This window comes from Rhinatrema bivittatum, chromosome 9, assembly GCF_901001135.1.
Source record: "Rhinatrema bivittatum chromosome 9, aRhiBiv1.1, whole genome shotgun sequence".
Taxonomy (NCBI): Eukaryota; Metazoa; Chordata; class Amphibia; order Gymnophiona; family Rhinatrematidae; genus Rhinatrema; species Rhinatrema bivittatum.
The window spans coordinates 17,088,203-17,104,871 of record NC_042623.1 but is presented as its reverse complement, the minus strand read 5'-3'; the positions used below and the strand labels follow the sequence as shown (position 1 = coordinate 17,104,871).

General features: G+C 45.9%; 1 protein-coding gene across 1 annotated transcript in view; it reads left to right on the top strand.

Annotated features, from left to right (window-relative positions):
* Positions 1 to 16,454, top strand: part of RBM17 (RNA binding motif protein 17) — a 44,930-nt gene extending 28,476 nt beyond the window's left edge. Inside the window, 7 exon segments of the mRNA XM_029615901.1 lie at positions 6,152 to 6,303; positions 8,751 to 8,827; positions 11,169 to 11,249; positions 11,251 to 11,268; positions 12,944 to 12,980; positions 12,983 to 13,015; positions 16,111 to 16,454. Coding sequence (XP_029471761.1) covers positions 6,152 to 6,303; positions 8,751 to 8,827; positions 11,169 to 11,249; positions 11,251 to 11,268; positions 12,944 to 12,980; positions 12,983 to 13,015; positions 16,111 to 16,214 — 502 coding nt within the window. The 3' untranslated portion in view covers positions 16,215 to 16,454.
* Positions 16,455 to 16,669: the final 215 nt, after the last annotated feature.

Sequence of the window (16,669 nt, the reverse complement as noted above, 5' to 3'; positions counted from 1 at the left end):
CTCGCTACCATCCATCTTCGTTAGGGGTTCCACAGGGTTCCTCCCTCTCACCCACCTTATTTAATATATACCTGCTCCCACTCTGCCACCTTCTTACAAAACTAAATTTGAAACACTTCCTTTACGCAGACGACGTTCAGATCGTAATCCCCGTAAAAACAACCATTACAAACACTCTAAAATTCTGGGAGAGCTGTCTAACCGAGATTAAACAACTCCTCAACAGTCTAAACCTCATTCTCAATGCCTCAAAAACGGAATTTCTCATTATAGCCCCAGAAAACAACGACATTACTACAAACCCACCAGCTAACCTGCAAACCTCACACATAAGAGACCTAGGAGCAATTATTGACAACCGACTAAACCTAAAACCATTTATTAACCAAACGACCAAAGATTGTTTTCATAAATTATACACCCTCAAAAGAATCAGACATCTTTTCCACTCCAAAGATTTTAGAACTATTCTTCAAGCAATTATTTTTTCCAAGCTGGATTATTGTAATTCCATATTACTAGGCTTCCCCATCTCTCATACAAAACCTTTACAGATGGTGCAGAATACAGCTGCAAGAATGTTGACCAACTCTAGGAGATTCGACCACATCACCCCCATCCTGAAAGCCCTCCACTGGCTACCGATTCATTACAGAATTATGTACAAGACCATCACTACTATATTCAAAGCCACGCAACTTCAGGCACCATTAAATCTACAAATTCCGTTTGAAAAACGCACCTCTGTCAGACCTACTAGGGAATTTTACAAAGAAGCTTTACATGTTCCACACGCCAAAACCTTCCAACATAAATCATTGGAAGTCAGAGCATTATCCTCAGCAGGACCACGTCTATGGAATTCCATCCCATCTGAGCTACGCCAAGAACAGTGCCTATTAACTTTCAGAAAAAGGCTAAAAACTTGGCTTTTTAAAAAAGCCTATCAGATCTCGGATTGATCCATATAAACCTTACCCTTCAATCAGGCTATCCCATGTTACCAGAATCCCAGTGTAAAGACCATCACTCTGCCTTATTCATCATACTCTTCCTATTTTAGCCTCAATTTTTCCAGCCCATGACCACCTTTAGTCTTGCCTTTAATTTTGTACATATTGTAAATATTATCCTGTAATTTTGTTTTTTGTACCTATTGCTATATTTTTCTTCTTGCTTCCTCCTCTCCCAGTTGTAGTTTTCCTTGTTTTATTGTAACTGCTATTCCTGCACCAGTTCAATTCATCTAGTTTTATGTTCATTACACTAAATGTTAAATGTAAACCGGGTTGATGCGACTACCAGTCGTGAAAGCCGGTATAGAAAAATATTAAATAAATAAAATAAATAAATTCTGAGGATTTCCCAGTGAGGACAAGGGAACCTGCTGGCAATGATTTGCAGGTAGATCAGGCAGCAGGCGATATGGGTCTGGAGGGAATCCGGCCCCCAAGGGGGGATGACCGGAAGACAGTGCATCTTTTTTTGAAAAGAGGAACTTGGCCCATTAATTCCTCAGGCTTTTCAGGGGCTGGGGGTTAAAGTTCCTTAGGAAGATTTCTGATTTTGGAAGGTGCGGATCCGGTCCTGGATGGGCTGAGGGGTCCCCCGATGGCCTTCCCTTATCACAAGTCGGTGAAGAGGGAGTGGAAAACTCCACAGTCAGGGTTAAAGGTGGGAAGGACCATGGCAAAGCTCTGCCCATTACCCGAGCAGATGCTGGAGCTCTTCTCACTTCCTAAGGTTGACGCAGTTTCAGCAGTTACCAAAAAGACGAGCATCCCCGGTGGTAGCATCTGCAGCGTTGAAGGACATGCAGGATCGTAAACTGGAAGTCCACCTCGAGGATTTTTGAGGTATCAGCCCTTAGCTTGCGTATGGCTAGTTGTACTAGTTTTATGCAGCGAGCTTGCCTGCGCTGAGTATGGCAGGCGCAGGAAAGTCTCCCGAAGTCAGGCGAGGTGGTGGACAGGGCTGAACGTGTTGAGGCGGTGGTGGCTTTACAGGGTGGATGCGCTCTATGATTTGGTTCGGACGTCGTCTCAGATTATGGTGTCGGCGGTTTCTGCCAGGAGGCTGCTTTGCTTGCGTAACTGTTCAGGGGACGTATCTTCTAAGCCTGTTGGGTTCACTTCCTTTTAAAGGCTGGTTCCTGTTTGGTGAGGACCTAGAGAAGGTGATAAGAGTCTCAGATTGCCAGAAGACAAAACCTAAGGGCAAGAGGTTTTTTCAGGTCCATTTCGTTTTCAGGACATTCGGAGGTCTCATCCGGCAAGGGTGGCGCCAGGTCCGCAAAAGCAGTTTTCCTTTCAGGGTCAGTCCTTTCGGGGAGCCCGGAGACTGTTCAGAGGTGCTGCCGGTGGTAGTGCAGCCGAAGTTAATTCCTCACAGTGAGACGAGACTGGTCCACTCCGTCGTTCCTTTTAAAGGTGGTCGCCTGGTTCGGTTCTGCATGATGTGGGTCATCATTACTCAGGACCAGTGGGTTGTCAGTGTGGTAAGAGACGGCTATGCTTTAGAATTTGCTCGTCCGGTCCGAGACTTGTGTTTGGTTTCCCCTTGTGGTTCCGTAGACTAACAAATAGCGGTTCGAGAGACGCTGGACAGTCTGTGAAAGCTGAGGGCGGTAATTCCAGTTCCCTGCAAGGAGGTAGGCTTGAGAAGGTATTCCATTTACTTCATGGTCCCAAAGAAGGAAGGCACTTTCTTTCGATTCTCGATCTAAAAAAGGTCAATGCAGCTCTCAAGGTACCGTGTTTCCTTATGGAAACCCTGAGATGGCAGTTTGCAAGGGAGAATTTCTGGCATCTGTACATCTAACGGAGGCTTATCGCCACATTCCCATTCAGCCAGACTCGCAACGTTTTCTGCAGTTCATGATTCTGGGTCAGCATTTTCCATTTCAGGCCCTTCCTTTCAGTTTGGCCATGGCACCACGCACCTTCACCAAGGTGATGGTGATGGTAGCAGCGGCTTTGCGTCAGGAAGGGGTTGTGGTGCATCCTTATCTGGACGGCTGGCTTATCAGGGCAGAGTTGGAGTTTCTTTGTCTCCATTCATTTCAGAAGGTTGTCGGTATTCTCAAGTCACTTGGCTGGGTGTTGAATTTGGCAAAGAGTCGCCTGCAACCGACACAGTCCTTGGAGTATCTGGGAGCTTGGTTCGACACTCTGGAGGATAAAGTGTTTCTCATGGAGGAGCGAGTTCGGAAACTGCAGGGGCAGGTTCGTCACTTGTTAAAGTTACTGATGCCCAAGGTATGGAACTATTTGCAAGTTCTGGGCTCTATGGCTTCAACCCTGGAATTGGTGCCATGGGCGTTTGCTCATATGAGACTCTTTGGCACGGTGGAACCTGGTCTCTGAGGAGTTTCACCTTCCTTTGCCATTCGAGGGTGTCGTTCAGGAGAGTCTGTCCTGGTGGCTTCTAAGTTCCAATCTCATTCGGGGGATAGACCTCTAATTTCCAGAGTGGGTAGTGGTTACTACCAATGCCAGCCTCTCTGGTTTGGGAGCAGTTTTTCAGCAGCAATCGGCCTAGGGTTGCTGGTCCATGAAAAGACTGCTTGGTCTATCAATTGGTTGGAGACCAGAGTGGTGGTCCGCTTAGCCTTGTGGGCTTTTCTGCCGTTGGTGAGAGGTCATTTGTTACGGATCCTGTCTGACAATGTGACGACTGTAGCTTATATAAATCATCAGGGCGGAACCAAGAGTCTAGCGGTGACCCAGTAGGGGCAGGAGTTGATACTTTTGGGGGAACACCTGGAATGGATAGCGGCGTCACACATCACCGGGGTCGAAAATGTTCAAAAGGATTATTTGAGCTGCAGGATTTTGGATCCCAGTGAGTGGGAGTTGTCTGAATCGGCGATGCAGCTCATTCGCGAAAGGTGGGGCTCCCCACATGTGGATCTAATGGCAACTCGTCAGAATGACAGGGCGTTTCGGTTTTTCAGTCGGAGAAGAGAGCACGTAGCCGAGGGCATCGATGCTCTAGTAGTGCCTTGGCCTTGGGAGGTTCTTTCCTCCTTGGCCGCTTGTGGACAAGGTAACGCATCTCATAGGCATTCAGGCGATGTGATTTTGGTGGCCATGTCACCTGTGGATCGCGGATCTATTCAACATGGCAGTGGATGGCCTGATTCGCTTCGATCACATAGCGGGCATTCTTCGTAAGGGTCCCATAATTTCAGACCAGGCCACTTGCTTTTGTCTAGCAGAATGGCTTTTCAGAGGCAGTGATTGAGACGTAGGGGCTATCCTGAGGTAGTCGTTGCTACAGGCCAGGAGGAAATCTACTAACCTTTCGTGCATATGGGTATGGAAGGTTTTTGAGTCCTGATGCTGCTCTAACGCGGTTTGGCCTCTCATATCTTTGGTGGCTGACATTTTGTCTTTTCTGCAAAAAGGTTTAAGTGTTGTCTCTGAGCTCGCTTAAGGACCAGGTGGCAGCTCTGGGTTGTCTTTGAGGCAAAGTAGAAGGCTCTACTTTTATCAGCTCACCCAGATGTAGTTCAGTTTCTTCGGGGGATGAAGAATTTGTGTCCGGCCATGCGGAAAATGTGTCCACCTTGGAATCTTAATCTGGTCCTCAGAGGTTTATGTGAGGCTCCTTTTGAACCATTCAGAAGAGCTACTCTTAAAGTTGTTTTCCTGGTGGCCATATGTTCGACTCGAAGAATTTCCTAGTTGCAGGCTTTTTTGTGCCGTGATCCATATCTTCAGATTTCAGAGTCGGGGATTTCGTTGTAGACAGTACTTTCTTTTTTTTACCTAAGGTGGTCTCCGTGTTTCATATGAATCAGACAGCGAAACTTTCCAGCTTTTTCTTGAGTTGGATGCCTCCGCTCCTCATGCCAGGGAGCTGAAGTTGTTAGATGTGAGGAGAGCCTTGTTGGGATATCTCAGGATGACTAATGACTTCCAGAAGTCGGTTCATCTCTTTATTCTGTGGAGCGGGCCAAAAAGAGGTTTGAAGGCATCTAAGTCTCCTATTGGACAATGGCTTAAGGAAGCTATTGGATCCACTTACATCACTAAGGGTCTCCCAGGGATTGCGTGCTCATTCTGTGTTCTTGGGCGGAGGCTCAACTAGTTTTTCCGCAGTAGATTTGCAGAGCAGCGACTTGGAAATCACTACATACTTTTTCAAGGCACTATTGGCTGGATGTGGGGGAAGCGGTTTTCCCATCTTTTGGCGAAGGTGTTTGAGCGGGACTCTCCAGGTCCCACCCTGAGTAGTGAGCTTGGGTACATCCCAGGAGTCTCGACTGATCGGGTACATACAGGGAAAGGAAAATTGGTTCTTACCTGATAATTTTCATTCCTGTAGTACTACAGATCAGTCCAGCACCTGCCCGATTTGGTAGAGGGGGTGAGTCGTCCGCTCATTCTGCTTTTATAGTATGTAATACAGGGTTGTTTAAATAAGATTAATTAGTTGAAGAGTTTTTTCTGGTTTTGAAAGCTTTGAGATTTTTGGATAGATTTCTTTTTTTTCTCATTCTGGCTTGGGTGCAGACCGATACTGAGGAGCTGCAGGTGGCCCACGAGGTTAAGTGGCAGTGTCTGTAAAACTTTCTCTGTCTCCATCTGCTGGCAGGGAGGCAAAACCCAGGAGTCTGGACTGATCTGTGGTACGACAGGAACGAAAATTAGCAGGTAAGAACCAGTTTTCCTTTGGGAAACGATTGCTCAGTCCTAGCTGCCTGGCTTACTTTTAGCATTGCTGGTTGTGCCTATTGCACTACAGCCAGGCTATGCTAGTGTTTAAAATAAATAAATAAATAAATGGCCCAGCTGCCATGTTGGAGACCTTAGTTTAATTCATAGGCCCATCTCCTGTTCCGTAGGTTGACAGGAGTTGGGGAGTCTTGCAGAGGCAGTGTCTACAGTCCCCTGTGAAGCTCCAGCATTCGTTTACCAGCTGGCTCAAGGGTATCCGTTTACTGTCCTGAAAGGAAGCACAGCCCGTACCTCTCAGCCAGAGGACCGGGCTAGACAGGGGGAAGGGAAGCCTGTGAACCCCAGCTCATGGCACTGGAGCCCTGGTTCGGACAGGATCCTAGTAGAACTGGAAGTCCGAAGGAATTAGGAGGAAGCTGTCAGGCAATAAAATGTTAAGACAGTGTTTCTTCTTCCTCCTGTAATAGAGGGACTGTAGCCCACAAAATTATGCAGAAGTATGGTTTCCGAGAAGGCCAGGGGCTGGGGAAACACGAGCAAGGCCTGAGCACAGCGCTGTCGGTGGAAAAAACCAGCAAGAGAGGAGGCAAGATTATCATCGGAGATCTGGCAGATAAAGGTACTTCAGTTCATTAAGACCTTAGTGAAGTATTCAGAGAGCACCTAGGTGTAGCGCTCAGGTGGGGCATTTATTTGTTTCAAAGCTGGGCAAGCATTTGCCAAGGATTTTGATTTCCATAGTAAAGATGGGCTCTGCGTTAGAGCCGGCGCGATGGCTCGGCTGCTAAGGGCTCGGCACTGCCTCGCCAGGGTCCCCGCTTCAATCACGGGGTTGGCTGGGGACGGGGATGCTGCGGAGGCAGCTCTCTCAGTCTCCAGGAAGGAAGGGGGGGTTACGATCAGTGCAGGGTTCGAGGGGGAGCCCCGGTGCACGGTCCCTGCACTGACCGGACTGGGTAATGGTGGAGGTGGAGGAAAAGTACCCGGGCGGTTGTGAATGGAAGCTCCCAGCCCCGGCTCTGACTGAGCTGGAAGTGCAAAGGAGCTAGGAGAAACTATTGGGTCGTTAAAAAAAAAACAAAACAAAACAAAACCCCGCATTCTGGAAATAATCGCACACCGTGTGGGACTTGTGTCTTCGCTCCCTGTGAGTAATACGACCACGGTGTGGGCAGAGCTGCTCTTAGGTTTGTTCTGATTTACCTTGGGGAATCGTGCCTGGCATCGTTTGCCTCGGATTCGCCCAACCCTCCTCCCACCAGGAAATTCACGGGATTGACCACGGATGTTGGAGCTGCAGTACATCTGAAATTGTTTTAAACCTGCAGCTAGATCAAAACCCAAACCAATCGGGCTGTTCCTTTTCAGACCAGATTGTGTTTAATTCTCAAAATACGTGTTTGGAAGTTGTGTGAGCCACTCCCATTTCTTATTGCCCTAGCAACACTAATACACTTTCTACCAGGATTATCTTGGTATTAAGCACCTGTGAGTTTCCCCTTTGATAAGTATTTACTGTAACTTAAGGATCTGGGATGGTTTTCTTAATTCCCCACCCCAAGAGTCCAGCTGCTGCCTCCCGTTTGTGGGGATCAGAAGCAGAAAGTGTCTCGGCCCAAGCTACTGATAAGATTTGTGTTGCTTTGCAACCTAAAAGCTGAATAACAAAGGAAGAGATGTGGGCAGGAGGTTGGGAGAGTTTGCATGCGAGTGTGTGCCGGAGGTCTGCACGGAGGCCCCGTTGACCCGGCGCTGCGTGGAAGGCGCGTGACTGACGTACACGATGCACCTTGTCTGTTCTGCAAAGAGTTAAGACCTGCAAGTGTTTTGAACAGAAAAGAAAGGAAAACCAGGAAGCGCCCCAACAGAGGATGCAGCTGCGGGCTTCTCAGGTAGGGCCACCTTTCACCGCTTTGCTTTATCGTGCCTTGTGTCCGAATGCCGTGTAGAGAGGATTTAGCCAAACAGCTGTCTGTAAAATAGCCATGTGATGTATGCCCACCCTCTTTTGGTCTTATTCCTGGTTCTCTTTTTTTGTGTTATGAAATAATTTTGTCTACTTAAAAATCAAAAGGGTGGGCATCTTCTATTTTAGCTGAACTCTCTCCTAGCTGTGTCTGGGTCCTTCCACTAGGAGTGGGCCCCCCTTGTGGGGACTATCACCCCCCATGATGGCATGAGCTCTCACTGCAGAGCTGACTCCCAGGTTTAAATGAATGAGACCCTGGCCCTCTGCTCCCTAGGGGACCCCCCTTTTTCCTTTAAAGGCATCTGAGGGCCACTCTAGTGAAGGATAAGCCATGCCCTGTTCAGCTGAACTGGTCTGGAGAGACCACGTGTGTGTGTGCCCTGGAGACAGCTGCAGAAACCATCCTGCTCCCCATTTATTTTTTCTGTACCTCTCTCCATTTTGGTACTTGGACGCCTGTTGACAGCGTGAGATCAGCTCAGGCTTTTGAGCTCTTTGCACGTGTGGTTTTTATCCTTCCGTAACACAGCACTTTATGTCTTCTGGTTTTCAGCTTAGCATGCCTGGTTTTTTGTTTTGTTTTTAATTTAAGGTTTTTATTGAATTTTTAACATTGAAATACATAGGTAACGTACAGAAGCGTATTAGAAATACATACGAAACACAAATCCCCCCCCCACATCCCCCTTCCTGGGGGAGTCCATAAGAAAAAGAACTTCAATCCGTCCATAGCACATCTAAATCTGAAAAGAGAAAGCGATAGCCCAAATACGGAGCATAACTGATATGCAAGGTCTCGATTTACAAAATGTGCGTACATGAACCAAAGATTTACCCATCCATATACATAAGAACGAATCTGTAATTCCCAGAACGCAAAGCCGGGAAAAGGTAAGAGCAGCAGCCGGCCTCTCTTTTTAAAGCAAAGAATTTAGTAGTGCTGGGCAGCGCAGCGCGCGGCCTTTGTGTAGAAGAGCACCCTAAATCGGGGTCGTGAACGTGAAGGTGGCAGCTCTTCTCCCTCGGGATCTGATTGTTGGGTGGGGCTTACAGCCGCGTGTATTAACAATTACAGCCCATGCACTTTTGCCCTTCAGTTGACGCCCTGAAGAAATCTGACTCCAATCCGTTGACGGAGATTCTGAAGTGCCCTACCAAGGTGGTCTTACTAAGGGTGAGAAGAGAGTGAAATTTTTTTTTTATCAGGGTCCTTTATTTTCAAAGGGGTTTGGGACTTAAACTTACTTATAAACATGGAATGGTTTCCTGGCGAGGAGGTGGGGACAGTGGGCCGATGTAATAAGCTGTGGTAAGGCACTCGCGGGTATATCGGTGCTGAAAAACCCCGCGCAAAAATTGGAGTAAAAACACGTGGTTGGTTTAGTGCAGGCCCATGCAAATGAAGCACTTAACGGGTAATGCAGAGAAAATTGTTAGTACATGGGTTTTTTAGCGCCTGGATAAGGGCAGGAGTAAAAGTTAAAAGCACCTGTTTTGAGATACACAAAATAATCCAGGAATAAGCCATGCCAGATGTAAATAATACTGCTTTTATATTTCAGTGCATGTACCTGAGAATAAGCCATGCCAGTTGTAAATAATTCTGCTTGCATATTTCAGTGCATGTACCTGAGAATAAGCCAGGCCAGCTGCAAATAATTCTGCTTTTATATTTCAGTGCATGTACCTGAGAATAAGCCATGCCAGCTGTAAATAATACTGCTTTTATATTTCAGTGCATGTACCTGAGAATAAGCCAGGCCAGCTGCAAATAATACTGCTTTTATATTTCAGTGCATGTACCTGAGAATAAGCCAGGCCAGCTGCAAATACTGCTTTTATATTTCAGTGCATGTACCTGAGAATAAGCCATGCCAGTTGTAAATAATTCTGCTTTTATATTTCAGTGCATGTACCTGAGAATAAGCCAGGCCAGCTGCAAATAATACTGCTTTTATATTTCAGTGCATGTACCTGAGAATAAGCCAGGCCAGCTGTAAATAATTCTGCTTTTATATTTCAGTGCATGTATCTGAGAATAAGCCATACCAGCTGCAAATACTGCTTTTATATTTCAGTGCATGTACCTGAGAATAAGCCAGGCCAGCTGTAAACAATTCTGCTTGCATATTGAGTGCATGTACCTGCCCAGTTCTCATTTGTCAAAGTTTTGTATTGTACAGAGCCTGGCACATAGAATTGTTATGCATTTTCCACTCTGCCTGTGTATCTGAAGCTGAAATAATACTTTGCAGAGCAGTGGCTTGAGTTTGAAACCAGCTTTGCTTATCTAACTCGTAAGCATTATACAGGACAATTTCTTTTGTAGGCTCTGATATCTCTTGGATCAGCGTAGGCATAATCAGTTTGGCCTCTGTCACTTTAAACAGCCACTAAGGAACTCTGCAGCATTTTTTTACATTGGCGCTGATTTTAGCGCCTGTTTTTCCCGCGGTTTTCTGCATTGTGGGTTTAGGCGTGTGTTTTTTTTTTTTTAACCTCGTGTAGATTTTTGGTGCGGGCCTCGTTCGCATACCTTTTTATTTTATTACATCCCATGGGGCTGCCAGTTTTTACCCTGCCCTTGCTCAAAAATTGGCACAGAAACTAGCACCAATTTTGCATAGCTTTTATTACATCGGCCCCAAAAGCAGTTATGGAATTAAAGGAAGCAGTGGGGAAGGCAGGGGACACCTGGACCTTATATAGAGCTAAAAAAGGGAAAACGGCCAGACCTGACGGGCCTTGTTCTTTCTGCCTGGCCTCACTTTCTGTGTTTGCAAGGAACTGAAGATGTAATAAATCAGAAGGTAAAATAAATTCAGAAGCTTGGGCTCAGTGAATCCCTACTCTTCTTTCATCCTAACCCGCTGTTACCATATACTTGAGGACCTTTGTTTTCAGTTAATTCTTTAATTTTTCCTGGGATTTTATCAGTGTTTATTGCAACCAAAATAGGAGAAAACCGTGGAGGGGGGGGGGAAAAAGGACTTTTCATATTTCCAGGTAAATATCGTTGCAAAAAAAAAAAAACCAAAACAAAACCCCAGAAATTCCCAGGAGAAATAAAATAAAAACTGCAAACAGATATCCTTGCATCTAGCTACTCCATCCTTTCTGGATTGCTTGGAGCTCTCTGTCCTTCACAGTCTCTGCCCCCACATTGCAGCCAACGATCTGGGAAGCTGGCGTAGCAAAGCTGCTGGCTCGGTCCCTGTGTGTAGCACTCCCACGAGACATCAGAGCTGGGACAGAAGCAGAAGGGTGCGGTTCTGAGCAAATGTATTGAGTACAAGAAAAAAAAGATTTATTTTTTTTTTCTAATCCTTGATTCGGGTGCAGACGTTTTCTTGTTTTTCGCTAGGGCCAGTGCCCACTGTCAGAAACCTTCACCTTGGTGTAATTTTATTCTTGGAGAAATGAGCTTGCCCCAAACCCCTGGTGTTACAGACCCTACGCGCCCTGTACCCGGCTAAGTAACAAAACGATTGCCCCTGTTCGTGCTTTGCTCCCAGAATATGGTAGGTGCCGGGGAAGTCGACGAGGACCTGGAAGCAGAAACAAAAGAAGAATGTGAAAAATACGGCAAGGTCGGAAAAATGTGTCATTTTTGAGGTGAGGCGTCATTTTGCGGCTGAAAGCCCCTTTTCCCGGGGGTGGTTTTAGGGAAGCAGCGCCGCATGCTGAGTGCCCAGCGTTTTGGTATCGCTTACGTGCCAGGCTGGGCACTATCTCGCAGTAAGAGCATGGGGGGGGGGGGGGGGTGTGTGGGGCTGCTGGATCCGTTCGGTAACGCGAGGGGCAGTGGGGTGTGTGCCTGTAACAGCGGAGCAAGGGCCCGGGAGCCTTGTGGCCGGCAGCTCCAGTGGGTGTAGGGTTGTCACCGCCGGCTAATCTATGATCAGGCAAACTGAGCCCTAAATTCTACTTTACTGCTGCTAGGCCCCCCTGCTTTCATGGCGCTGGGCAGCGTGCCTGGTGATATCACTGCTGACCCTTTCTTCCCACTAATATTCCTGTGGTTCACCTTTCCAGGGGTATATTCAGGCTGACAGAACCAGAGCTGCCTCTTAATACCCAAATAAACGTCCATGAAGCAGAGGCATTCCTTTGGCAAATCTCAGCTTTACTGCCCAAGCAACATTATCATAATTCTTGCAGAACAAATCACCGGCAAAGTTCTTAGCTTCAAGCAAAGCAGTTGTCATTTTAGACCCACTACTAGACCCTAAGCAGTACTGGGGAACCCTATCTAGCACAGCGTATTATTTGTTTCTCTGGGACAGGAGAGTTTCACTGAGGCAGCTATGTGCAAGGAATATCCATGCTATGTAGCTAGCCCTGGCTGCTGAGGCCAAACAGTCCCTGTACGTATCCGGATCAGTCCAGACTCCTGGTTTTGCCTCCCCACCAGCATAATTGACGAGAAGATTTGCAGCTCTCACAGCTTACTAATTAAGCCTGGTCTTCTGCTTCCGGGCATCTCACAAATACAGCTTTTTAATTCAAACAAAACACTCTTCCTATGCATTTCCCCCACTGCAGTTTCTAAGCTGAGGAGAGGTTTGCTCCTAGGGATGTGTCACCAAGTCTCTCTTTACTCAGTACTGCCGTTGCCCCACATTCTCTGTACTGCTGAATATATTAAGAGTCCCCTGGTGCAGCAACCCAACTTGGACAGGACGCAGCACGCCAAGCAAACCCAGTTCCGACCAGGTTATACCTTACTTGCTTCTGCCTTGTTCCTCGTACTTGTCTGGCTTCCCTCATACATGTCGACAAAAAACCTTTCCTTTCCTTTCCTGTTTATAGCAGTGTCCTCCTTAGGCAGTATGGCAAAAGAAAACTATCACTTAAAAAACATATTGTGTGGAAAATCCTGCCTCAGGGTCCTCTTCCACTGAGTCACCTCCCATGGTGAGTCTGCTCAGCTGTTCCCCTGACTGTGACTCCTTTACTGCCCCAGGAACCCCCTATACCCCTCCCCTGAGCCTTCTGCGAGGTGCTCATGACTCTACCCAGTTGTGAGTCAGGAGGGCTGGCCTCTGGCCCAAGAGACTAGGCACAGGTACCCTGGGAAATGTAGTTCCCTGCACTGCTACTTTCACTTTTCCCTTATTTCTACCCAGTCTTGTGCTGATCCTGTGGTTTTAACCAGGGATTCCTGTGCCAGGGACTAAGCCACAGACTGATGCATGGCCACAATCATCATATAGCACAGCTAGAGAGAAGTAACTCAAAGGCACGTCAGCTTGCAAACTTTCTTCATCCATGTTTTAAACACTTTCAGATTCCTGGTGCCCCTGATGATGAAGCGGTGAGAATATTTTGGAATTTGAAAGGGTTGAATCTGCGATCAAAGGTAAAGTAATTCTGTTGGCTGCCTTCCAACTCTGTTCATTGGATTTTTCCAGGGATTTCCGCGTTAGCTTTCTAATCTGACACAAGATAGACGTGTGGGTTTTGCTAACTGATCCCGTGGGTCTGCTGAGATTGCACATCTGTGAAGTGAGGGAGGTTCAGCTAGCTGCAATTTTAGCACAGGGTGGGGGGCTGAGGGTAGAATGAATTCACTCTCTCTTTATGAAAAGAATTGAGGGCTTTCGGTCATAAGTATTAAAGATCTCTCGATACTTTAGCCAGGCCTCATAGTGAATACCGACAAATCATGCACTTTAACCTGCCAAAATCCCATTCAAGAAGAAACAAAAGAAGCCTTGAGAACAGTATCCCTCCTTGGAAATTAAACTAGAGTGCCGTGGCCTGAGAGGGAGAGCAGTTCTGGTGGCCTAAGGCTAGGAGGATCTCTTATAGGCAGAAGAGATGGCCTCTGCTATGCGCTGAACCATTACGTATGCAGAAGCAGATACCTTTTCGCTTTCTACCATCAAGCAGGAAGTATTTGCCACTCGTTTTTTTTTCCTCTAAGATTTACTGTAATAATAATTTGCATTTATATAATATTTTCCATCTGGGGCAGATAAGAAATCGGATTTGTTTTAGAATTGTTTGTATAAAGAATTTCTAAATTTTTTTTTAAATGTTTCCCTTTTTAAAATATAATTGCTTATAACCCAAATTTGAATTTAATACAAAGTATGTGTGAAGCTGAAAGATATAATCTAGTGAAAGCTTTTTAAAATATTATACAAATAAGTGTTGAATTCCTGAGTGTTGATCAGAAACTTGAGGTTAAATGTTTTGCATAAGAAGGAGCAGAAGGAAACACAATTATCTGACTTTTGAGGGTAAGATTATCTGAAGAGGCTGTGTAGCGTACTGAATCAGATCTTCTGTGGGATGTAATAGTGCACTTCTTAATGCCTTTTTGGCTGCTAAAATAATTCCCCAGTCACCCGTGAATGTGCTAAACCTGGGGCACTTATAGTCAAATGAGTGTGCTGATCATTTTTAGTGTGCAGATGACAGAGCACTAGTGTAAAACACAAAGTGAGCAGTAAATGCTGTTAATAACTCTGGGTTAGATTTTTTCATACCTCTGAGCACAGAAGTTAAAACTTCAGTGTTAGATGCGAGATCCTCTGGCATGGGACCTATGAAACACTGATTTTTCAGCTTTAATATCCGTGATTAAAGGTTACACTTAACTTCAGGGTTCGAAGTTAAATTTAAAAATGAATTTAACATGTAACGCTGAATTTTTTAGTGCACTTCTGTCTCCTTGCATGTGTATGCAGACAAAACCAGTTTTGTTTGCTAAAAAATAAAAATTTTGAGTGTGGTTTTGTCTTGGCTAGGGCAGCTGGGTACAAACTAAGTGGATTATTTGGTAATTAGTATGAATGATACAGGAGCTATAACTAAGAGGAGGCATCCTTTGGAAGGAGCAGAAGCGGCTGCTTTTATGTTAAAGTAATTGTACGGGGTATGAAGAAGCACCATCCTCGTTGAAGGAGTCTAACCGAGATAATTCGTAAGATGCAGTAAAAGTTGACGGCACGCATCCATACTTATGGTGATGGACGTTAGGTCGTGCAGAAAGTACACCGGGTCACTTCAGAAATACCTGGAAGGAGAGAGAGAGAGAGAGCGTTGGCGTGGGCTCTGCATCCTGCTGCAAGGTACAGGCCGGGAAAGGCCCTGGCAGAAGGCTCTGATCAGGCAGCTTTTCCAAGGTGCTTTTTCCCCCTGCTCTCTGAAACTCTCCCGCCCCTCGGGGGAGGGGGCGCTCACGTACCGTAAAGATGTAATCCTGTGCGTGCATCACTTTACCTGCAGAAAGCATCTCCTCAGAAACACTGGGGCAGATTTGGGCGGGAGCTTTCCCTTTGGAAATCGCTGCAAGAGCTATGGATAAAAAGCACCCGGGGACTTTCCACTTCTCTGGGCATTTTGAAAATTGCACTCAAAGTGGTTAAAAGTAGGAAAAGAGAACAAGGACAGGTGGCGATCAGGATCATGTTATGTTTCTAACCTGGAGGCAGGGGATGTGACAGGTTTGGCTGCTCCAGCTGCTCTTTCTCCCTGGATTATTTATACCCAGTTTTTTGTCGTTTATTTTTTTTTTTTTTTCTGTCTCAACACCGGGAAATGGGCATCTCTTGTATCTGTGCATTTTTCTGGCTTTTCAACTGTTGGCAGCCTCTTGCAAGCTAAATCCCCCCCTCACAGCTGTTTGGAAAAAAAAAAAAAAAAAACACCAGGTCTGGCTGGGCCTTGTTTCTCCTGTAGCCCGACTGTCGAGCGAGCCTCTTCCAGCTCTGTAGGCCATTGCCCTTCAGATGCCCTCGTAAACACCAATGGCTTCACCTCCCCTCTTCACGCCCTGCCGCCTTGTAATGTTCTCTGTGGATTGTCTGCGTTTCCAGGGCCTTATGAAACATCTTGGCTACAGTCCCTCAGCAAATGCTCTCTCTTCATGAACGTAATCGCTTTGATGGGGTTTTCTTCTGCTCCTGCCAGGGGAAGGATGACCTCTTAGATACAGCTCTTTTTGTGTTGTGCATTTTGTGTCACGGAGTTGTCATGGTGCTTCGTTCTGGTAAATATCTCACGCACAGTTTTCTGACTATACTGCTCAGCACTGCCAATGTCTACTAGGGCTTTAAACTGATAAAAAGCACAATTTAAAACTATTAAGAATTAATGTATTTGGGTAGAAAAAAGTAGCAAATAGAACATAAATGCTTTGTGTAGTGATAAAAGGTTTTAATTGTGTGCATCTTTTTTTTTTTTTTTTTTTACTCGAGTCCATAAGCATAAATAGAATAAAACACAAAATCAATTATTGAAACCCAGACTTTCCGTGTGCATTAATGAAATTGGTTGTTCTGGGATCTCTGACCCCTTGGGGGCCTGCACGGCTGAGCGGCAGCACATCCCTGCCCGTGTCGTACCAGTGTCTCGCCCGGGGACACTGGCTTAAGAAGAGAGGAAACGGTTGCTTAGTTGATCGCGCCGTTTCATTTTTCTAACTTGTTTTGTTTTCCGTTTCAGCCGTGGTTGATCTGAATGGAAGGTATTTCGGTGGCCGGGTGGTAAAAGCTTGTTTCTACAACTTGGACAAGTTTCGGGTCCTGGACCTTACGGAACTGTATTGACGCACCTGCGATCGGCTTTGACCTGCAAGACTGAGCAGAGAATCAAATGCTCTTGGGAAACTGGACCTATTCTCTCTGGGAGGAGATTCTCATCTTCATTGTGATGGCCCTGTTTTTGCTTTAGGTTTCATTTTAATTTTTATTTGTTTGTTTTGTTTTTTTTATAGGATAAAGAAACTTTCTAAGTGGTCAGTCTTTGATGCATTTTTATTTTTCACGATAAAGATTCGTTTCCATTTATGGTGGCCTTTATTTTATAGTTTCTTGCATTTTGGGATATTGCTGTATGTCGCTGCTCTTGCTAACAGAGGTCTCTCTTCCATAATTCAGACTTTGCTTTAGTGCAAGTGGGCATGGAAAGGACCACCTTGTAGGAATCTCTTCCTGTAATGCATATTAATGTTTGCTGGAACTTCAAATTGCAGTCAATTTTTCATGTTGATCGTGAAAAGGTA